Source organism: Salmo salar, chromosome 11 (genome assembly GCF_965601325.2).
Source record: "Salmo salar chromosome 11, fSalSal1, whole genome shotgun sequence".
Classification (NCBI taxonomy): Eukaryota; Metazoa; Chordata; class Actinopteri; order Salmoniformes; family Salmonidae; genus Salmo; species Salmo salar.
Genome location: NC_138301.1, coordinates 80,978,471 through 81,003,397, shown reverse-complemented (window position 1 = coordinate 81,003,397; position 24,927 = coordinate 80,978,471). Strand labels below are relative to the sequence as shown.

The 24,927-nt window shown below is 43.9% G+C and overlaps 1 protein-coding gene across 8 annotated transcripts in view; it reads right to left on the bottom strand.

The window, feature by feature from the left end:
• fcho2 (FCH and mu domain containing endocytic adaptor 2) overlaps positions 1 to 24,927 on the bottom strand; it is a 102,129-nt gene that overhangs the window by 16,969 nt on the left and 60,233 nt on the right. For 2 of the 8 annotated variants that reach the window (XM_014128062.3, XM_082958080.1), the window contains exons 15-22: positions 19,791 to 19,815; positions 16,763 to 16,805; positions 16,443 to 16,522; positions 6,561 to 7,175; positions 5,936 to 6,048; positions 5,589 to 5,721; positions 5,277 to 5,363; positions 4,054 to 4,165 (exon numbers count right to left, since the gene is read on the bottom strand). In XM_014128062.3, coding sequence (XP_013983537.3) covers positions 4,054 to 4,165; positions 5,277 to 5,363; positions 5,589 to 5,721; positions 5,936 to 6,048; positions 6,561 to 7,175; positions 16,443 to 16,522; positions 16,763 to 16,805; positions 19,791 to 19,815 — 1,208 coding nt within the window. Of the gene's footprint in view, positions 1 to 4,053; positions 4,166 to 4,990; positions 5,051 to 5,276; positions 5,364 to 5,588; positions 5,722 to 5,935; positions 6,049 to 6,560; positions 7,176 to 16,442; positions 16,523 to 16,762; positions 16,806 to 19,790; positions 19,816 to 24,927 lie in introns of all 8 variants that reach the window. The other 6 variants (XM_082958081.1, XM_082958082.1, XM_082958083.1 and 3 more) reach the window with 6 other exon arrangements.

Here is a 24,927-nt window from a genome sequence, read left to right as displayed (position 1 = left end):
GTGATGTGGACACCAAGGAACTTGAAGCTCTCAACCTGCTCCACTGCAGCCTCGTCAATGAGAATGGGGGCGTGCTCGGTCCTCTTTTTCCTGTAGTCCACAGTCATCTCCTTTGTCTTGGGCAATTCCAGTCATCGAGGGCCTGATTGGTGTCACAGTTTGCCCCAGCTTGAACCTTACTCCAATAATAACCGAATCATCATCATAAGCATTGGTGCTTATGTTTATTGCAAATAATTTGTCCTGCACACCATGCGAGTTGATATGCATCTGATGCGTATGCTAAAGGGGACGCCCGGAAACGTTCTCTATCTAGCCTAGGGGGTACTTATAGGCTAAAAAGCCCAGCGGTTCTAGTGTTAAACCTGTGATCTTCACTATGCGCCTGAGCGGCACAGCAGAGTGTTAACACAAAGGGTTAAACATCTGCCCACTAGTCCAGTCTATCACAGTACTGTACCTTTAATAGAATTGTAGTCTGAGGCAGTGCACAGTCTCAGTCTTAGTTAGTCCACTCGTTTAACTCCAAATGTAACTCATCCACGTCTAAATTCGACCCAGTACAACTCAGGCCAAGGCTAACTCAGTCCAAATGTAAACAAGGCCCGGTAGTCTAGCCCCATCCCAGTCTGCTGTGGTGTGGTCTACGTGCGAGCCCCAACCCTGCCCTGTGTGTCCACTGCACTGCTTATGAAATGTTCCATTTGCTAATCCCTGCAAAAATAATAATTTTGCACAGCAGCAATTTAACAGCAGTTAACCAATAAAAGGGTGTATGTTTTCTATGTCCCAGACTATAATCTGCCCCATGTGGGTTATCCACTCTGAAAGAGTAGTGTCGGTCTAACCAAAATCATTGCACGCACAGACATACGCACAGACAGACAGACGCACGCACAGACAGACGCACAGACAGACGCACGCACAGACAGACATACGCACAGACAGACAAAAGCAGAGACGCACAGACAGACAGACGCACAGACAGACAGACGCACAGACAGACAGACGCACAGACAGACAGACGCACAGACAGACAGACGCAGACGCACAGACAGACGCAGACGCACTGACAGACAAACGCACAGAGACGCACAGACAGACAGACGCACAGACAGACGCACAGACAGACAGACGTACACGCAGACAGACAGACGCACACGCAGACAGACAGACGCACACGCAGACAGACAGACGCACACGCAGACAGACAGACGCACATGCAGACAGACAGACGCACAGACAGACGCAGACAGACAGACAGACAGACATACGCACAGACAGACATACGCACAGACAGACGCAGACACAGACAGACACAGACGCAGACAGACAGACAAACGCACAGAGACGCACAGACAGACAAACGCACAGACAGACAGACGCACAGACAGACGCAGACAGACAGACATACGCACAGACAGACAAACGCACAGAAACGCACAGACAGACAGACGCACACAGACAGACAGATGCACAGAAAGACAGACAGACGCACAGAAAGACAGACAGACGCACAGAAAGACAGACAGATGCACAGAAAGACAGACAGAAAGACAGACAGATGCACAGACAGACGGACAGAGACGCACAGACAGACGCACAGACACACAGAAAGACAGACGCACAGACAGACGCACAGAAAGACAGACGCACAGAAAGACAGACGCACAGAAAGACAGACGCACAGAAAGACAGACAGACACAGACAGACAGACAGACAGACGCACAGACACACAGAAAGACAGACGCACAGACAGACGCACAGAAAGACAAACGCACAGAAAGCCAGACGCACAGAAAGACAGACAGACACACACAGACAGATGCACAGAAAGACAGACGCACAGACAGACAGACAGACAGACAGACGCACAGACAGACGCACAGACAGACGCACACAGACAGACAAACAGACGCACACAGACAGACGCACAGACAGACGCACAGACAGACATATGCACAGACAGACATATGCACAGACAGACAGACGCACACAGACAGACAGACGCACACAGACAGACAGACGCACACAGACAGACAGACGCACACAGACAGACAGACAGACGCACACAGACAGACAGACAGACGCACACAGACAGACAGACAGACGCACACAGACAGACAGACAGACGCACACAGACAGACAGACAGACGCACACAGACAGACAGACAGACGCACACAGACAGACAGACAGACAGACAGACAGACAGACGCACACAGACAGACAGACAGACAGACGCACACAGACAGACAGACAGACAGACAGACAGACGCACAGACAGATGCAGAGACAGACAGAGACAGACGCACACAGACAGGCGCACAGACAGACGCACACAGACAGACGCAGACAGATGCACAGACAGACAGAGACAGACGCACACAGACAGGCAGATGCACAGACAGACGCACACAGACAGATGCACACAGACAGGCAGACGCACAGACAGACAGACGTACAGACAGACAGACGCACAGACAGACAGACAGACGCACAGAGACAGACGCACAGACGCACAGAGACAGACGCACACAGACAGACGCACACAGACAGAGACAGACGCACACAGACAGAGACAGACGCACACAGACAGACAGACAGACAGACGCACACAGACAGACAGACAGACAGACAGACGCACACAGACAGACAGACAAACGCACACAGACAGACAGACAGACGCACACAGACAGACAGACAGACAGACACACACAGACAGACAGACGCACACAGACAGACAGACAGACACACACAGACAGACAGACAGACGCACACAGACAGACAGACAGACAGACGCACAGACAGATGCAGAGACAGACAGAGACAGACGCACACAGACAGGCGCACAGACAGACGCACACAGACAGACAGACGCACAGACAGACGCACAGACAGACGCAGACAGACGCACACAGACAGGCAGATGCACAGACAGACGCACACAGACAGATGCACACAGACAGGCAGACGCACAGACAGACAGACGCACAGAGACAGACGCACAGACGCACAGAGACAGACGCACAGAGACAGACGCACACAGACAGAAGCACACAGACAGACAGACGCACACAGACAGACAGACAGACGCACACAGACAGACAGACAGACAGACAGACGCACACAGACAGACAGACAGACAGACACACACAGACAGACAGACAGACAGACGCACACAGACAGACAGACAGACAGACGCACAGACAGATGCAGAGACAGACAGAGACAGACGCACACAGACAGGCGCACAGACAGACGCACACAGACAGACAGACGCACAGACAGACGCACAGACAGACGCAGACAGATGCACAGACAGACAGAGACAGACGCACACAGACAGGCAGATGCACAGACAGACGCACACAGACAGATGCACACAGACAGGCAGACGCACAGACAGACAGACGCACAGACAGACAGACGCACAGACAGACAGACAGACGCACAGAGACAGACGCACAGACGCACAGACGCACAGACGCACACAGACAGACGCACACAGACAGACGCACACAGACAGACGCACACAGACAGACGCACACAGACAGACGCACACAGACAGACAGATACAGACGCACAGACAGACAGATACAGACGCACAGACAGACAGATACAGACGCACAGACAGACAGATACAGACGCACAGACAGACAGACGCACAGACAGACAGACGCACAGACAGACAGACGCACAGACAGACAGACGCACAGACAGACAGACAGACAGACGCAGACAGACAGACAGACGCAGACAGACAGACGCAGACAGACAGACCCACTGGCTCATCATGTGTGTGTGAAGTATGGAGCAAAGTTTAACTTTAATATTTGAGTAACATATTATGTGCATGGACGAGTTGAATAGCAGTATGCAGCAGTAAATGCAGTGGAACAATGGTTGTTCATAGTGTGTGTGTACGCGTTTGTGTGTGTCTATGTGCAAGGTGTGTGTTCACTTGCGTGCAGGTGGTGTGTTCGTGCCTGGGTGCTGTGTGTGTTAGGCCCAGGCTAGCTCTCTGAGCTGTAGGTGGTCATGTGAGACTCACTTAGTGGGATCAGCTCCTTTGAAGTAGGCATTAACAGACTCTGTGAAGGCCACAGCGATGGGCAAGGCATCCTGGGATGCCAGGGTCACCGGGCTGGGACCGCGAGATGTCCCTGAGAGAGGGAGAGATAGAAAGGGAGAAAGAAAGGGAGAAAGAAAGAAAGAAAGAAAGAAAGAAAGAAAGAAAGAAAGAAAGAAAGAAAGAAAGAAAGAAAGAAAGAAAGAAAGAAAGAAAGAAAGAAAGAAAGAAAGAAAGAAAGAAAGAAAGAAAGAAAGAAAGAGGAGGAGAGAGTTGTGGGGGATAGAGAGGGAGAGAGATAAAGAAAGAAAGATCAAATGAGTGTACTGTTATGACTGAAGTGTACAATTCAATTTAACTTTGACATCAAAACGAGAAAGGCTCACACTCACTCATGCAACAGACAACACAACCTGAAGAACACAGTTAATTTACTACATAATAAGGTCATTCATTCAATTATATCATTATGGAAAATAGGCTAATAATCATTCCATTATTTCAGAGGAAAAGTACATTTAAAAAATCCCAAGACATTACATACCAAAACAAATCACACCTCTCTAGGAATTAAAATGTTCTAGATTTGGGTAAAATATGATGTATTTTTAAGAATTATTATAAACGTACCATTGGAATTAATTACTGTCTGGGATTCTTTGAGTAAGAACTGTTAAACACTGCAATTAACTTCCAACCTTTAAATGATTTGTTATTTAACAGAACACAACCATGCTTTACGGTTTGTTGATTACATGGACGTTCACAATGAGAGACGGGCGTATGCTGACAGACGCGTTGAGAAGAGAGATACATTTCATAAGCAGGCAGACAGAGATTAGACAGCCAATCCGAGTGGCCGTTGTTAGTGTGTCACACACAGAGAGGCGTGTCCGGGCTATTTGACCACACCCCCTACCTGCAGGCGTTTCACAGCGCTTCTCAAAGGTGGGCAGCTTCCCAATGAAACCATCATCCTCTTTAAAGGGCCCAACAAAAGAAAAGAGGAAAGAAACCAAAAAACCCAAGAATGTGGTGAGATGAGGTGAGATGATGGCACAGGGCAATGGGCTCCAAACCAACACACCTGGGTGTGAATGTGAGCATGTGTACGAAATCAGGATGGGTGACAAACCCTAAAGACACACTGTGTGCATTAGGTGCTTTACGGAGTGAAGGAGAAAGGTGGGAGAAAGGAGACTCACTTTGGCTGAGGAGAAACAGAAGAGAGGGAGAAAGGAGGAACTCTGGTTCCGGAGAGGAGCGGGAGAGACGAAAGGTATGCTCAGGCCCTGAGAGGAGGAGAAGAGTGAGGGAAGGAGAGAAGCCCAATAAGATTTAAAGACAAGAAGTGGGGTTAGGTCAGGTGAGAGTGGAGGAGAGGAACAAGCTGAGAATTGTTTGAGAGGAAAGGACGTTGTTAAGAAATGTGAATTGCAGTAGAGGAGGTGAAAGGAGAAGACTGTAAAGAGGAGGTACAGAGATGGGAAGGTGATGGAGCTTTGTCATGTTCTTACCCACGGTGGGTGTGTTGGAGGCACTGAGGGAGGCGGTGGAGGACAGGGAGGAGGAGCTCTCTGCCCGGGCGAGGGGAGCAGCCAGAGGAAGACTGGCGTTGGACAACGTCTTGGGCGGGCTGAACGGCCGTACCTGGTTAGACCACACAAACACAGAAATGTAACCAATAGTAACGGATATGGCAAGTAAACCCCATACAGGGTACTGTATATAGCAAGAGTGAAAAACTCGAAATAGTATGTGGTCCATTATCATGAATTAATAGAGAATGGTTCCATCAATCAATGTTCTAATGCACAAAGAGATATGTTAGATACTGGGCAGATACTCTGCCGGAGACACTCACAATTTCAGTGATTCCTGTGAGTTTTCCTGTGGGTAGTTTGGGTCTGGAGGAGGGTCGTGGAGGAGGCACCAGGGCCCCAGCTAGAGGAGTAGTGGGTCTGGCCAGGGCAGGCACTGCAGAGGGACGGGGAGGAGGGGGTAAAGAGGGTCAATCAGACTAAAAGCAGAAGTGAGCTAGGGTATGATAAGGTAATGCCATGCTGCGATACTTGTGATGTACTTGTGATGGAATTCTAAAACAGGTTCAGTGAATTTAAACTTCTTAGACAACAGAATCACTCAAAGTAATGCAAAAATCATGCATCAACGCAGAAGTCACGACATGCAAATTCCAAATCATAGAATACAAACAGAAAAAAATGAACATAGCTCACAAAACTTTGGGTTAACAATTCTCTAAGGCAAACAAGCATATGCCCCGCAAAACAAAAACAACAAATAAAAATGTATTATTCAACCAAAAATATTGTAAATAAGATTAAAAAAACAACATTGTTATGAAAAGGTGGACATTTCAAACTGAAAAGACAATTTTTTTAAAAGTTGAAAAAAATTGAAAAAAACTCTAGTCAAAACTTCACTCAGACAAAAAAAAAAACATTTGTTTGTGGCATGCTAGAGGTTACCGTTGTTTGTTTGGCTAGCTGCTGAGGCTACCATCCCCTCTGTCAGTGCTGATAACACCTCCGAGACACAGGAGGCGCTGTCCTCCACAACCCCACAGCTCAGCGGCATCTTGTTATAGGGGTCAGCGGGGTCCTCAGAGAAGAAACGGATGGACCGGCCAGACTGGACCCTGCCAATAGGAGGGTTAGACTGGGTCCTGCTGGTAGGGGGGTTTGACTGGGTCCGGTCATGGCTGACCGGGCCTGTACCCGTACCAGGACCGCAACTCTGTTGGCGTCGGAATGGGACAAAGTCATCGTTGAAGGCTATCCACTGGCTCTGGGACCAGGAGAATGCTGACTGGTCCTCTCCCTGAGGGAGCCCGACTTGGGCTGCAGGGGTTGGGGTTGGATCCTGGGGGTCTAGGGGCTCAACCTGCCAGGTGATGGGGGCACTCTGGGCCCGGGCTGGTATGGGCTTCAGAGCCAGGAAGGGGTCGTCCAGTGAGGCCTCCCATGGAGAGAAGGTATTAGTGGTGGTGGAGGTGAGGGGAGGGAGAGGGGTGACCTCTCCTTTGGTCTGCAGGCTGTCTGCCAGTGGGGGAGAGGAGAGCTCCCGCTGCAATATCACTTCAGCTGTGAGGGGTGCCGGAGAGTCCAGGGTGGGGCAGAGTGATAGACACATGCCACAGATTAAAAAGAAGGAACCAAAGATATTCATGCAAACATCTTTACATTCCTACCTCATCAGGTGAATGATAATGACAAGGAGAAGTAATCAACATTTTAAATGAATAGATTTGATAGATAGTTTTTCATTATTTTGACCTCCCCACATTATAATTGAAAGAGGAAGTGTAAACTCTAACATAGCCTATGAGCTAGAAAGGTGACTCCAAACACATGTTCACTAAGAGCAGCTGTTTAACTGGTTAAAACAAAGGTTAGCCATGTGTTTGCAAAAATGTGTCAAGAGAGCTTACCAGCAGCCAGCGACACTTGTCGCAATGGTGCTTTATCAAAGCCTATGTCGGATACTCCAGTGAGTGTAATTTGCTCAATATTAGGAGTTGAGAAACAAACACACACACACACACACACACACACACACACACACACACACACACACTATATTTTTGTCCATTAACATAACATCAAATTGATTTGAAATACAGTGTAGACATTGTTAATGTTGTAAATGACTATTGTAGCTGGAAACGGCAGATGTTTTATGGAATATCTACATAGGCGTACAGAGGCCCATTATCAGCAACCATCACTCCTGTGTTCCAATGGCACACTGTGTTAGCTAATCCAAGTGTATCATTTTAAAAGGCTAATTGATCATTAGAAAACCTTTTTGCAATTATATTAGCACAGCTGAAAACTGTAGTTCTGATTAAAGAAGCAATAAAACTGGCCTTCTTTAGACTAGTTGAGTATCTGGATCATCAGCATTTGTGGGTTCGTTTACAGGCTCAAAATGGCCAGAAACAAAGAACTTTCTTCTGAAACTCATCAGTCTATTATTTTTCTGAGAAATTAAGGCTATTCCATGTGAGAAATTGCAAAGAAACTGAAGATCTGGACAAATAAAATGTGCTTTTCTTTCAAAAACAAGGACATTTCTAAGTGACCCGAAACTTTTGAACGGTAGTGCACAGTTGTGGCCAAAAGTTTTGAGAATGACACAAATATTAATTTCCACAAAGTTTGCTGCTTTGTCTTTAGATATTTTTGTCAGATGTTACTATGGAATACTGAAGTATAATTACAAGCATTTCATAAGCATTTCAAAGGCTTTTATTGACAATTACATGAAGTTGATGCAAAGAGTCAATATTTGCAGTATTGACCCTTTTTTTCAAGTCCTCTGCAATCCGCCCTGGCATGCTGTCAATTCACTTCTGGGACACATCCTGACTGATGGCAGCCCATTCTTGCATAATCAATGCTTGGAGTTTGTCAGAATATGTGGGTTTTTGTTTGTCCACCCACCTCTTGAGGATTGACCACAAGTTCTCAATGGGATTAAGGTCTGGGGAGTTCCCTGGCCATAAGACCCAAAATATAGATTTTTTGTTCCCCGAGCCACTTAGTTATCACTTTTGCCTTATGGCAAGGTGCTCCATCAGGCTGGAAAAGGCATTGTTCGTCACCAAACTGTTCCTGGATGGTTGGGAGAAGTTGCTCTCGGAGGATGTCTTGGTACCATTCTTTATTCATGGCTGTGTTCTTAGGCAAAATTGTGAGTGAGCCCACTCCCTTGGCTGAGAAGCAACCCCACACATGAATGGTCTCAGGATGCTTTACTGTTGGCATGACACAGGACTGATGGTAGCATTCACCTTGTCTTCTCCGGACAAGCTTTTTTCCAGATGCCCCAAACAATCGGAAAGGGGATTCAGAGAAAATTACTTTACCCCAGTCCTCAGCAGTCCAATCCCTGTACCTATTGCAGAATATCAGTCTGTCCCTGATGTTTTTCCTGGACAGAAGTGGCTTCTTTGCTGCCCATTTGCTGCCCATTCATTTGCATGGCCAACAGGGACTTTGCAATTAATTGCAATTCATCTGATCACTCTTCATAACATTCTGGAGAATATGCAAATTACCATCATACAAACTGAGGCAGCAGACTTTGTGAAAATGAATAGTTTTGTCATTCTCAAAACTTTTGCCCACGACTGTACATACACACATTAAATCTTTTTTTCTTCAATGTTTTTTGAAAACATTTTTTATGTGGACCCCCTGCAGGACCCCCGGTTGAATACACCGGAGTTATTCCATTCCATTCAATTCAATTGAACAAACCAGTAGCGTAGTTTTCTTTATAATCCTTACGCAGTGACTTCCATAATAATAAAAAATGGTTTCCATCTAAACCATTCAAACATTAAATCCAACCCTGCTATGAGACAGCCAGGTGTAGGCTTAGTTCACTGTGAACTGCAATCAAATGCAATCGCTGTGCAACATTAGGCAATGTGAGTGCCAGGCTATGATATGAATGTCTGACATGTTTAAAATTGAACTGTGAAGGGTTGGTTGTGGGTAATAAATGTGTTAGAGGATTACAGCTGGTTGAGGGGAGCTCAGTTACTCGGACTGTTTGGTGTTAGGTCATCACACCCTGCAGACACGCAGCGTCACACAGAGCTCTCAGCTTATCAAAGCTTAGCAGGGCCTTTCAATCTACCACTGTTTAAATTAGCCATCTTCCTCACTGGCTTGATTGGGAAAAAAAGTAAACATAGCTACAACTATGAAGTCCTACGATAACAGAGTGGATTTTTGGAGAGAGACAAACAAAGCAAATGTTGACCCAAAACGTGTTCATTTGAAAAACCAAAAATGACAACAACAAAAAAATGAATGACAAGCAATTGAATCAAATGTTGGATGCCATGTAAAGGCTATTTGTAAGTGAGGTTAGATAGTTGAAAAGCTATTGGATACTTGGAAAACTATTTAGTACAGTGCAACCACACTGCTCTAAAGAGGGGCAGCTAAAGAACAGATGTTACCTGGCTCCCCTGGCAGAAAGACAGGGGACTCGTTAATGTGTAGAGGAGATAAAGGGATGGAGAGGAAAAGACAAAATGTCTGAGGAGGGGGGGTGATAGGGGAAGAAAGGTGGAGGAGAAACACACATACAGACAGCAAAAAATCACATACAGATAGCAAAAAAACACATACAGATAGCAAAAAAACACATACAGATAGCAAAAAAAACAATACAGCAACCAAACACAAGACTGCAAATCTTACACACAGAAAATAAGACACAAAAAGAATGAAAAGCAAAAGAACCAACTTCAAAGTTGGAAAGCCCCTGAATAATCAAACAACTATAAATTCTTACAGGTTTCTCAAATTAACTGTTTGCAGTTCACTCAGGGCTAGCTGAATGTGATGAATGTGTTATCGCCTGGTAATGCCTCCATTGTACAGAGAGCTTAAAAAGCATCATCACAGTATCTTAACCAGGGAACTTGATGCTCTTTTGGCTTTTAAGCTAGGACCTTTGACAGTAACGAGATAGTGTTTGACAGCATACGTGCCAGTGGGCTTTATAGCCAGCCCTCTGACCCAAACTAGGTGCAATTAACTGTGGATTACGATTAGCCTAGGCAATGGATCAGCAGTAACGTCACTCTATATAAAAACACACACAGTCAGTCACACAATGGGCTGTGGCGGCCTTGAAATTTTGTCAGCCAGTGACTGTACCCGTGGATCATTTTCATGCCAGCCAGGTAGGCTATACTCCTGTTGTAAAGAGAAGCAATGTGCTTAATATTAGGAAAGTTTAGAAATAAATATAGTAGGCCTAGCCTATAGAAAGCTGATGAGATCTACATTTTAATAGAGGCCATCACTGTTTTCTCATGCAATTGCATAGCCTATAGAAATGTTGCGCAACATGAGCTCATGGGCTCTCATGAAGTGTCTGATTAGATTTTTGATTACATTTGCACTTATGTCAGAGTTATTAGAGGGACAATAGAGTGCTGAGTACCAGGCAGTTAGCAGGTTTGGTAGGCTACTAATGACCATCAGCAGCATCAGAGCTTGGAGAAGCCTAATTACCGTGACTTTATTTAACCAGGTAGGCCAGTTGAGAACAAGTTCTCATTTACAACAGCGACCTGGCCAAGATAAAGCAAAGCAGTGTGACAAAAACAACAGAGTTACACATGGGATAAACAAAAGTACAGTCAATAACACAATAGAAAAATCTACATACAGTGTGAGCAAATGTAGTAAGATTAGGGAGGTAAGGCAATAAATAGGCCATAGTGGCGAAATAATGACAATTTAGCATTAACACTGGAGTGACAGATGTGCAGATGATGATGTGCAAGTAGAGATACTGGGGTACAAAAGAGCAACAACAAAAAATAACATGGGGATGAGGTAGTTGTGTAGGCTATTTACAGATTGGCTGTGTACAGGTGCAGTGATCAGTAAGCTGCTCTGATAGCTGATGCTTAAAGTTTGTGAGGGAGATATAAGTCTCCAGTTTCAGTGATTTTTGCAATTCCTTCCAGTCATTGGCAGCAGAGAACTGGAAGGAACGGCAGCCAAAGAGGTGTTGGCTTTGGGGATGACCAGTGAAATATACCTGCTGGAGCACATGCTATGGGTGGGTGTTGCTATGGTGACCAGTGAGCTGAGATAAGGCGGGGCGTTTCTAGCAAATACTTATAGATCTGGAGCCAGTGGGTTTGGTGACGAATATGTAGCGAGGGCCAGCCAACGAGAGCAGACAGGTCGCAGTGGTGGGTAGTATATGGGGTTTTGGTGACAAAATGGATAGCACTGTGATAGGCTGCATCCAGTTTGCTGAGTAGAGTGTTGGAGGCTATTTTGTAAATGATATCGCCGAAGTCAAGGATCAGTAGGATAGTCAGTTTTACGAGGGTATGTTTGGCAGCATGAGTGAAGGAGGCTTTTTTTGCGAAATAGGAAGCTGATTCTAGATTTAATTTTGGATTGGAGATGCTTAATGTGAGTCTGGAAGGAGAGTTTACAGTCTAACCAGACACCTAGGTATTTGTAGTTGTCCACATATTCTAAGTCAGAACTGTCCAGAGTAGTGATGCTAGTCGGGCGGGCGGGTGTGGGCAGCAAATCGGTTGAAGAGCATGCATTAGTTTTACTAGCATTTAAGAGTAGTTGGAGGCCACGGAAGAAGTGTTGTATGGCATTGAAGCTTGTTTGGAGGTTTGATAACACCGTGTTCAAAGAAGGGACAGATGTATACAGAATGGTGTCGTCTGCATAGAGGTGGATCAGAGACTCACCAGCAGCAATAGCGCCATCGTTGATATGTACAGAAAAAAAAGAGTCGGCCTGAGAATTGAACCCTGTGGCAACTTCATAGAGACTGCCAGAGGTCCGGACAACAGGCCCTCTGATTTGACACACTGAACTCTATCTGAGAAGTAGTTGGTGAACCAGGCGAGGCAGTCATTTGAGAAACCAAGGCAATTGAGTCTGCCGATAAGAATGTGGTGATTGACAGAGTTGAAAGCCTTGGCCAGGTCGATGAAGATGGCTGCACAGTACTGTCTTTTATCGATGGCGGTTATGATATCGTTTTGGACCTTGAGTGTGGCTGAGGTGCACCCATGACCAGCTGGGAATCCAGATTGCATAGTGGAGAAGGTACGGTGGGATTCGAAATGGTCGGTGATCTGTTTGTTAGCTTGGCTTTCAAAGACTTTAGAAAGGCAGGGCAGGATGAATATAGGTCTGTAACAGTTTGGGTCTAGAGTGTCTCACCCTTTGCAGAGGGGATGACCGCGGCAGCTTTCCAATCTTTAGGGATCTCAGATGATACGAAAGAGAGGTTGAATAGGCTAGTAATAGGGGTTACAACAATTGCGGCGAATAATGTTAGAAAGAGAGGGTCCAGATTGTCTAGCCCAGCTGATTTGTAGGGGTCCAGATTTTGCAGCTCTTTCAGAACATCAGCTATCTGGATATGGGTGAAGGAGAAGTGCTTGGGCAAGTTGCTGCGGGAGGTGCAGAGCTGTTGGCCGGGGTAGGGGTAGCCAGGTGGAAAGCATGGCCAGCCGTAGAATAATGCTTGTTGAAATTCTCGATTATCGTAGATTTATCGGTGGTGACAGTGTTTCCTAGCCTTAGTGCAGTGGACAGCTGGGAGGAGGTGCTCTTATTCTCCATGGACATTACAGTGTCCCAAAACTTTTGGAATTAGTGCTACAGGATGTAAACTTCTATTTGAAAAAGCTAGCCTTTGCTTTCCTAACTGACTGGGTATATTGGTTCCTGACTTCCTTGAAAAGTTGCATATCGCAGGGGGCTATTCGATGTCAATGCAGTACGCCACAGGATGTTTTTGTGTTGGTCAACGGCAGTCAAGTCTGGAGTGAACCAAGGGCTATATCTATTCTTAGTTCAGCATTTATTTGAATGGGGCATGCTTATTTAAGATGGCGAAGAAATAACTTTTAAAGAACAACCAGGCATCCTCTACTGACGGGATGAGGTCAATATCCTTCCAGGATACCCGGGCCAGGTCGATTAGAAAGGCCTGCTCGCTGAAGTGTTTTAGGGAGCGTTTGAAGGTGATGAGTGGTGGTCGTTTGACCGCAGACCCATTACGGACGCAGGCAATGAGGCAGTGATCGCAGAGATCCTGGTTGAAGACAGCAGGTGTATTTAGAGGGCAAGTTAGTCAGGATGATATCTATGAGGGTGCCCATGTTTACAGATTTAGGGTTGTACCTGGTAGGTTCCTTGATAATTTGTGTGAGATTGAGGGCATCTAGCTTAGATTGTAGGACGGCCGGGGTGTTAAGCATATCCCTGTTTAGCAGTATGACAGTACAAACTCATAAGATAGATGGGGGGCAATCAATTCACATATGGTGTCCAGAGACTTATTTCTGGAAAGGTGGACTTTTAAAAGTAGAAGCTCAAACTGTTTGGGCACAGACCTGGATAGTATGACATTACTCTGCAGGCTCTCTCTGCAGTAGATTGCAACTCCGCCCCCTTTGGCAGTTCTAACTTGTTGGAAAATCTTGTAGTTGGGGATGGACATTTCAGAATTTTTGGTGGCCTTCCTAAACATGACTAAACGGTCATGTGGAATTTGACTGCCATCATGACTCGTGTCCGCCAGTGTGGCGGTAATACGGTCACCGTAACAGCCCTAGTTACACACGCGGTTTTGATAGTCACACCACATAAACCTTGCCACTAAAAAACAGGTTCTCACATATCTGTACTGGAGTGAGGCAGGACAGAGTGAATGAGAAAAAGTGGGATGTAAATGAGATGCCAAACAAAGTAAACATACATGTGTGTACTTACAGCTGAAGACAGCCAAATGCATACTAATCAAAACTGTGACAAGAATTCCACACCAAAAAAATCTGTACAATTAAATACACTGTAAAAAAAAAGGTATGAGCAAAACCTCCTGACATGACACCTTTAAGTCAAATTTTAAACAAATAAAAAATAAGGTCACATCATATATTAGAAACTCATAACCAACACAAGCAGTACACAAAACATGAGCACTGGAGAGTTCCCTGTCAACATAAGATTTGTATGAGGAAGACTGATGTCAATGTGTAATGTGTGCACAGTAGGAGCTTCCTAATGTTGTTGAGCTCTGCAGGGGACTGCCTGGCCTACCTGTGGAGCTGTGTGGGGTCATGTCTGTATCAGTAGTAGTCTGAGATGATAGTGAAAACATGACCTAAATGATTGGCACCCTCGATAAATGATCAAAAATAAATTAGAAAAAAAAGACCATAAAATAAAATCTACAAATACTGAGCTATATTACATGCAAAACATATGTTTAATTGATATTATTTTATACTAATACAATTGCTAAGAAATGTAGATTTTGTTAAACAAGTAATGAAAAAAAAGATAAAAAAGATATGGGTAAACATTATTGGCACCCCTGTTTTCAATACTCCGGCACCCTCCCCTTGCAAGGACTGAGCCCTTTTCTAAAATGTTTTATAAGATTGGAGAACATATTGAGAGGGATCATAGACCATTCCTCCCTATACAGTGCCTTCTGAATGTACAGATTCCCCTTCACTTATTCCACATTTTGTTGTGTTACAGCCTGAATTCAAAATGGATTAAATATTGATTAAATATTTTTTTTAGATCTCACCCACCTACACAAAATACCCCATAATGAAAGGTCTAAAAACATTTTTAACCCAAAATATATATAGTGACCCCCTTCTTGACAGCAGAGAGAAACATTTATGTTTTAAAGTAAATTTACTGCAATTCTACACATTTTGCCTTGGGGCTTGCAGAAACATTTGCTGTTTTAAAGCACGTTTCATGCAATTCTACTAATTTTGCCATGGGGTGGAGAGATATCTTTGCCGTTTTAAAGCTACATTTCTACAATTCCACACATTTTGCCAAAATCAAAATGTGGGCACCCTGGGGGTCAGGGCCCCTGCGTGCCCGGTCGGTATCGGATATCATTTCTACAATTTTAGATAATTGGCTAGACTAACTTACTAATCTAAAAATTGTTAACTGACATGGCTAATTGAGTGACTGTTAGTGACTGACATTACAAGAGAAAAACTGCTGATGCACGAGCAAAGTTTTTAATTGCACGTTGTGTATTCTACTATTCTAATAAGTTCAGACCCCGACTGAGATCATAAAAAAATATTTACAAGGGCCTCCCGAGTTGCGCAGTGGTCTAAGGCACTGTGTCGCAGTGCTAGCTGTGCCACTAGAGATTCTTGGTTCGAGTCCAGGCTCTGTCGCAGCCGGCAGTGACCGGGAGACCCATGGGGCGACACACAATTGGCCCAGCATCGTCCGCGTTCGAGGAGGGTTTGGCCGGCAGAGATGTCCATGTCCCATCGTGCACTAGCGACTCCTGTGGGGGGCCGGGTGCAGACCACGCTGACACGGTCGCCATGTGTACGGTGTTTCCTCCAACACATTGGTGCGGCTGGCTTCCGGGTTAAGTGGGCATTGTGTCAAGGAAGCAATGCGGCTTGGTTGGGTTGTGTTTCGGAGGACGCACGGTTCTCGACCTTCACCTCTCCCGAGTCCGTACGGGAGTTGCAGCGATGAGACAAGACTGTAACTACCAATTGGATACCACGAAATTGGGGAGAAAAAGGGGGTCAAAAATATAAAAAAAATACAAATATGAAATAAATAAATGTATTTATTCACACACACCACACACACACACACACACACACACACACACAGTCGTGACCCATACTTTAGGAAAGTGATCTAGATAGAACCCCATTGTTGGCACCGAACTCGCCCAGCCACCCATAGGAGTACATTGGAAATCTGTTTATACAGCTCTGGGAAAACATGGTGGGTGGGGGCGGGGCTTACCCGTCGATGAGGAGGAGCCTCCCAGGGTCGGGCCGAAAGGATCCAGAGAGAGAAGGTCATTATTGAAAGCTGGTCTACTGCTGAGAGAGAGAGAGAGAGAGCAAGAGAGAGAGCGAGCGAGCAGGAGCGAGAGAGGGACAGGGGGAAGGTAGGGACAGGGGGAAGGGAGAGGTAGGGATAGAAAGAGGGATGGAAATTAGAGCAATTACTAAACAGTGAGAGAATGGCACTAGAGGGTGTCAGTCAAGGAGCTTTTACTTTTCACTTTTAGTGTTTCTGAGCCCGTTTTTAACTGCGAAAGTTAAGGGACATCAACTTACTCGTTGAAAGACGCTGGAATCCTGGTCTTTCCCAACTCGTCGCCTGGTTGAGGAAAGAACATACAAATTACAGACTTAACCTCGGCACACACACAAGGTTACATAGGTGCAGAGGAAAACCCTGTCTCATACATACCCAACCAGACACGCACATAAAACACACACTGCAGAGAGCTGATGTTAAAGGACAGGGCTGCAGTGCTCTGCGTGGCTCAAACTAGAATGTGTGTTTAGGTGCTATGTGAAGCAGAGGTTCCCCACCAGCAAGACATTCCTTGGACACATATTTGTTCAGATCTACATCAAACTACTTAAACTTAAGTGTATCCTCTCTAAGACCGTGGCAAATATAGCCACAAAGCCATAGTGTCAGCAAATCTCTAACTTTAACTAGAATATTCTAGTTTTGAAGCATTGCTAATAGCATTGTTATTAGCTAGCTATGTTAGCTTTAGCTGTAGAGAACAGAATAAGCCAAGGTACTGTATGGTCCACTAGCCTAGGCTGTGGCGGTGGGACTGAGGTGGAGGTCAGGAGGACTACCTGGCATGGCGTGTGGTGGTGGGAGGTCAAACTGACTAGAGAGGTACATAGTACTCACCTGGCACCTGAGAGCCTAACCCTGGGGTGGAATACACTCCCAAAAGCCCTGAGCACGTGTAGCACATGGCTATCAATTTCTTATCTCTACCAAATATACCCAGTAACAGTCTTAAGGTTTGAACTATCACTCTTAAACTCTATCAAAAAGTTTGAGGATTAGTCTTAACTCTATCAAATGGATAAAATACTTTAAAACTATAACTTGATATGAACTTGATATTAAATATGAATAAAGGGATAATAAAGTGAAGTTATTTAAACCTTCAGAAAGTATTCATATCACATTCAAAATTGATTAGATATGTTTCTCACCCATCTACACAAAATAGCCCATAATGAAAAAGTTAAACCATGTTTTCAGAAACTGTTGCTAATTTATTGAAAATGAAATACAGAAATATCTCATTTACATAAGGATTCACACCCGAGTCAATATTTTGTAGAAGCACCTTTGGCGGCTTTTACAGCTTTGAGTTGTCTGGGGTATGTCTACACCAAGCATTTCGCTACACTCGCATTAACATCTGCTAACCATGTGTACATGACCAATAATATTTGATTTGATCAGTTTGCACATCTGGATTTGAAGATGTTCTCCCATTCTTGCCTGCAGATTTTCTCAAGCTCTGTTAAGTTAAATGGGAAGTGGCGGTGAGCAGCAATCTTCAAGTCTTTCCACAGATTTTCTGGGCTTTGGCTGGGTCACTCACATTCTTGTTCTGAAGCCATTCCAGCATTGCTTTGGCTGTATGTTTGGGGTCATTGTCCTGTTGGAAAGTAAATCTTTGCCCTAGTCGAATGTATTTTGCACTCTGAACCAGGTTCTCATCAAGGATTTGCCTGTATATGGCTCCATTCACTGTTCCCTCTATTATGTTTATCATTTAGTAGACGCTCTATCCTAACCAGTCTCCCAGTTCTGCTGCTGAAAATAATCCCCATAGCATGATGCTGCCACCACGCTTCACAGTAGGGATGGTATTAGACAGGTGATGAGCTGTGCCTGGTTTTTTCCAGGCATAGCACTTTGCATTCAGTCCAAAGACTGAGAATTTTTGTCTCATCAGACCACAGAATCCTTTGCCTTATGCTTTCAGAGTCTTTGACGTGAATTTTTGCAAACTCCAGGCGTGCTGACATGTGCCTTTTTCATAGGAGTGGCTTCCATCTTGCCACTCTCCCATATGGCCCAGAACGGTGAAGTGCTATACTGTTGTCCTTCTAGCAGGTTCTCCCATCTCAGCCAAGGAATTCTGTAGTTCTGTCAGAGTGGTCATTGGGTTCTTGGTCACCTCCCTGACCAAGGTCGTTCTTTCTCGGTTGCTCAGTTTGGTCGGACGGCCAGCTCTAGGCAGAGTCTGTGTAGTTCCATACTTTTTCAATTGCTCTTGGAGATTTTCACAACTCAAGCAATTGTTTCATACCCTTCCCCAGATATATCTAGGAGATCTACAGCCAGTCCTTGGACTTCATGGTGTAGTTTCTGCTTTGACATGCACTGCCAACTGTGGTACCTTATATAGACAGGTGTGTTTCTTTCTAAATCATGTCCAAATTGAATTGGCCACAGGTGGACTTCAATCAAGTTGTAGTGACATCTCAAGGATTATCAAAGGAAATTGGATGCACCTGAGCTCAATTTGGAGTGTCATAGAAAAGGGGTGTGAATACTTATGTAAATGAGATTTCTGTATTTCATTTTTGTTTAAGAGAAAAAAAAGAACAAATTTCTAAGAATATGTTTTCACTTTGTCATTATGGGGTATTGTGTGTAGATGGGTGAGAAAAAAAAATATATTTATAACATTTTGAATTCAGGCTGTAACAACAAAATGTGGACTAAGTCAAGGGGTTTGAACAATGTATACAGTACATGTATAGTGTGTATAAATAATATATTTAATATATTTTTCTTTCTTCATTCTTTACTTGCTAACTCCCACTAATACTTCATAGTGAGTTCACAGTTTGAGACTACGTGACTTGTTGCATTCCTCCATAGATAATTAATTAACTTGTTCAAGCACTAATTTATCCAAGCAGAAAATCAAACGTAGGAAAATATACAAAATTGTTGCCAAAGCGCAGGAGGAAAAATATAATTTCTGACATGCAAAATAGAAACAAGAAATTAAGCAATTCATCTTACTCGTAGCTTAGAGGGGGAATGGAAGTCATTTCTCAAATACACACATAAAAAACAAACTATGTTTACTTTCGCTGGGGATGTGTTGGTTTTGGCAAGGTCGCTAGGATTTCGGGAGAAAAAAAAAAAGAGCGAACTTCTTCAAAAATGACCGAGCTAAGAAAAATGAAGTTGAAAAGTTAAGAGGTAGCCCCCCTGGTCGCAGCCACAGAAGAGGAAAGAGAGAGAGAGCGAGAGAGACAGAAAGACACAGAGAGGAGTGTAAAATAAAATACTCACTGGATTGATTCCTTCGCATCTGACCCTGAGAATATAAACACACTAATTAACTACAGCACGGATAAGTTACACACACACACACACACACACACACACACACACACACACACACACACACACACACACACACACACACACACACACACACACACACACACACACACACACACACACACACACACACACACACACACACACACAAGCTTCAGCCCTCATTCTCCACAACAACAACAAAAAAAGACTCCCTAGCAAATCCAGAACATACGTCTTAATGTACAAAGACAAACCGAAGATCAGGGAAAGTACATTTGAAGTAGATACGGTAACGTATGTAAAACATGTTCGTATCTGGAATGTGCTTGAAAAGTATCCATACTTAGATGTCATTATCACAGACTATACATGATTTTAAGACCTGGCTTAAGTACTACCTAGCCTCAGGACATATATTGAGTAGAGCAGGGTCAATTCACTTTTACCTGTTTACAGGGACTGAAACTAGACCTACTTAAAATGACAGCACAAAGTTCCTCAATGTATTACTCTTTAAGAATCAACACTTGAGTAATATCTTACTTTCTGAATAATACTTCCTAAAAACAGAGATGTACAGGCTATATTTATCAGTGGTGACACGGTACTCGCAAACCCCCCAAATTTTCCCGAACAGTTAGAGTATACACTGAGTATACAAAACATTAAGGACACCTTCCTAATATTGAGTTGCACTCCCCTTTTTGCCCTCAGAACATACTCATTTCATCGGGGCATGGACTCTGCAAGGTGTCGAAAGCGTTCCACAGAGATGCTGGCCCATGTTGACTCCAATGCTTCCCCACAGTTGTGTCAAGTTGGCTGGCTGTCCTTTGGGTGGTGGACCATTCTTGATACACATGGGAGACTGTTGAGCGTGAAAAACCCAGCAGTGTTGCAGTTCTTGACACAAAGTAGTGCGCCTGGCACCTACTACCATACCCTGTTCAAAGGCACATTGTGTAAATCTTTTGTCTTGCCCATTCTTCCTCTGAATGGCACACACACACACACACACACACACACACACACACACACACACACACACACACACACACACACACACACACACACACACACACACACACACACACACACTCCATGTCTCAAGGCTTAAAAAATCTATCTTTAACCCGTCTCCTCCCCTTCATCTACATTCTACACTGATTACAAAGGATTTAACAAGTGACATGAATAAGGGATCATAGCTTTCACCTGGATTCACCTGGTCACTCAATGTCATGGAAAGAGCAGCTGTCCTTAATGTTTTGTACACTCAGTGTAATTGATACATGGAAACTTTAAAACTGTATTATTAACTATGAACTTTTTTCACACCAGTGTTAAAAGACAGTAAATCCCAGGATTAAGCCTCAAACACACAGAACACATTAAACCTAGGGGGAAAGATTCAGCTGCACAGAACAGACAGGACACCGTATCTAACCCTGCACTGTGATCAATCAGGTACTACACACCAAGAGGGAGGGAGAGACAGACAGACAGACAGACAGACAGACAGACAGACAGACAGACAGACAGACAGACAGACAGACAGACAGACAGACAGACAGACAGACAGACAGACAGACAGACAGACAGACAGACAGACAGACAGACAGACAGACAGACACTGCTACTCTAGCTCCCTAACAGAGGACATAAATCAGTTGTCATGGCAACCAACAGAAGATCTGCATGTACTTTTGTGTGACCCAATGGAAACTAAAGGCCATCAATCCCAATAAAGCCTTTATTCACACACTGAAAAAGATAAGGAGAGGGGAAAAAGAAGAGGGAGAAGAAGAGAACCAGAAGGGGTTTAGAGGGATGCAGCTAAAGCGTTAAACCACCATAGCGCTTGTGAGGTCAGGGTTTAGTCCCACAGGCACTAAGCAGCAAATGGGTTCAATCACAGCTGTAGCCAGCAACACAAACGCTACAGATCTCCACACACACACACACACCTTTCAAGACTTCTATACACAGACACACACCATTCCGGCTTCCAACTGTGGTTTCAATAAAAGGAACAAAAAGCACAGAAGTGTACCGGGCAGGAAAAGGAGAAAGACGAACAGCAAAGAATGGGGAGGAAGAAGGAAAAGGAAAGTGTCTTCAATAATTCACACCAGATGATGCAATGTTCGTCTCGTCACCTAGATTTTTTAACTCAAGAACTCTGAGCACAGAACATTTCCTTCAACATTAAAGTGGGAAAAAATGGTGAAGAGATTTAAAGGAGGTAGCGATAAGAGAGAAAACATGGAGGGAATTATCCAGTATTTAGGTGAAAGTCAAAGTAGAAAAAAATAAACAGTAGGTTGCTGTTTTCTGTCGTTGGACTGAGAAAATATTATTTGTAATGAACCAAGTCAGAGGTTCAGGCCTTGGTAAAGCCATAGAATGTTTTTCCTCAAGATATTCCTTAATGCTTAGAAAATATCAATAAATTATCCTTAAATGTAGGAATTTTCGCCAAAGTGGAATCACTCTGTTTAAAACAAACAGTATGAATAAAACATATCTGGAAAAACATTTCTACACACTTTGTCACATTTAATGGGCGACTAACCCCTATAAAGTGTGCATAAATAATCACATACAAGTAATGTCCAAACCAAGAAGCAAAATGACCCTAATAAAACAAGAGCGCAGAAGACCAATAGAGAGAGAGATATAAAGAGAGCGTGGCAGAGTGAATGAGAAAATGATAAAGAGAGAGAGATTCCGTGACAGTTGTTTAGTGAGCAGTAGGACTCCTCTCGCTGATATGGGGGGGGGGGGGATTCACACGACCTCTTTTAGAAGAATCAGCACACTGAGCGTGCCCCCTACCGCACACAAACACGCACACTGTAGGGAAGTTTAATGGCAGGCGCTAATTCCAACCTGAGCAGGCAGGTAGAGAAAGACAGAGGTGAGAGAGAGAGAGAGAGAGAAAGACAGAGGTAAGAGAGAGAGAGAGAGAGAGAGAAAGACAGAGAGAGAGAGAGAGAGAGAGAGAGAGAGAGAGAGAGAGAGAGAGAGAGAGAGAGAGAGAGAGGCTCAGAGATTGAGAGATTTTATGGCTAGTCAGTTAAGGTTGAACGGAGAGCTTAACTCCAGGCAGAAAGGTCAAAGGTCAGGCCAGGCTTTGCGTGCAGCTCAGCTCTGACAGTCTCTGCATGCCAGCACATCCTATCCCATGCCATGCCATGATGTGACAGCAGGGTGAAGTGGTGTGTGTTTGTCTACTGACTCTACTGTGTAACACCACGCAACTAACTATACAGAAGCGGCATCCCTGCTGCCGTCTAAGCCGGGGGGGTTCTACTAAGCTAGATGGAATTGTTTTAAGAAAGTCATACCAAGGATTATTTAGCTCTTTGATTTTGAATTTTAAGACTCTTTGAAGTATTAAAAAAAATATACAAAAACATTTGATTCAAAATTATGGTTGGCCTTCCTGCTATTAGCCCATACAAATGCATTGAATAACAGATTGACCAAAAAACGACCTAAAAGGAAGTTAGTTCTGAAGTGACTGTCCTATATCTGAGAGATGGAAGAAAGATCAGGAAATGTATTTTTATTTTTATGCATTTAACCTTTCCACGCATGAGTTCCAAATATCTCTAACGGTCGTCCCCAGCGTGAGTTTTTTTTTTTATGTGCGTGATGTCAGAATGCCCTCACTGTTCCAAAATGTGATTGTTACGCAACAGGACAGTTAACCCGCGCTGCCCTCAAACCAAGGCACGCTGCCTGCTAATTATCTATAGGCTACGTTTCAACTTACCAATTTCAAATTATTTTCTAACAAGTTTTATTTTCTAACAACAGTTTGAATTGAGGTGTTTTCCGTCTCCTCATTAATTCCCATAGACGTAGCCCATTTCACTGTTGCGGACAATTTACCTTTGAGGCTTTACTGAGCCGGACAAACGTCTCTCTTCGACAAGAGATCAAGCACAAACCTTTTCCTCCCTGGCACATTTTCTGGCTGGCACCCGCATTGCTTTCACTACTAATAAATAACTTTGGACGTGTGCGTTCCTATCAAAGTGCCTTATTACGTTATCATTATAGTTTCTGAACATTGTGTTGACGTTTCTTCCGTAGCACACCATATGAATGTATGGAGCATAATGTATTTACTGTTTTATTCACATATTTTAAAGTACTGATGACAAGTCATGCATTCCGATTTTGCATAGATTGTAGTGGACACATACTGTATGATGTGTGTAAAATACTTTTTTGAAGGTTGTACTGATTATGATGAGCTAATGCTAAGTTAATTGCCAGCTATGTGTGGTGCCATGTTTGCAATGCAATCTGGCCAAAGATGTTATAACAAAATGAGGTGAAGGGATGATTCACTCAACTTTCGAGTAAACTTACGGAAGTGAATGATGGTAGATGACACACCTCCTTCAACATGCATACTGTAAACAGACCCAACTCATCTTGTAACTTCTAATCTTTGGTTGACACGAAAAAAAACAAACATGGCGGCGCACACAAACTAGACATTGTCTGATAACTTCAGATTTAAAAAAAAAAGTGGTTTACTCAATTATTTCGATCACTGGTGAGGGCACCCATGGTGTGATGAATTGTAAATAGTAATTGTTATTAGCCAATTCATATTATGGTTTCTATCAGACAAGAGTTAGCTAAATATGACAGCCTGTGTTAGGTCACTCTTTCCCCAGTGCTACGACTAATTGTGTTATGCTGTCCCTACTTCTGTGAATGTCTGAACATTGCATCCAAAAATAAACGTCTCACATTGAGGACATAACGTTGTAAAGACTGTCTGTGCAAAATGTTTCTGTGAAGAAAAAAAAACTGTGTGGCCAGCTCAAACACTGACTGTTGCGTCAATCGTAAGTGGATGTTCTAAATAAGCGTATATCTGAGAGATATAAGTAAGATCAGGAAACATTTTGTTTTTTTAACATGTATTTAACCCCTTACAGTCTCCATATATACACACACTACTTCCATATTTTTTTTAAAACTGGAACCGGGTGACCTTCAGATGAGTCTCGTCAGGCCTGTGGGCGTCCTAGAGCAAAACATCTGATACGTACATGTTCGCGAGAGTCTCACCTTT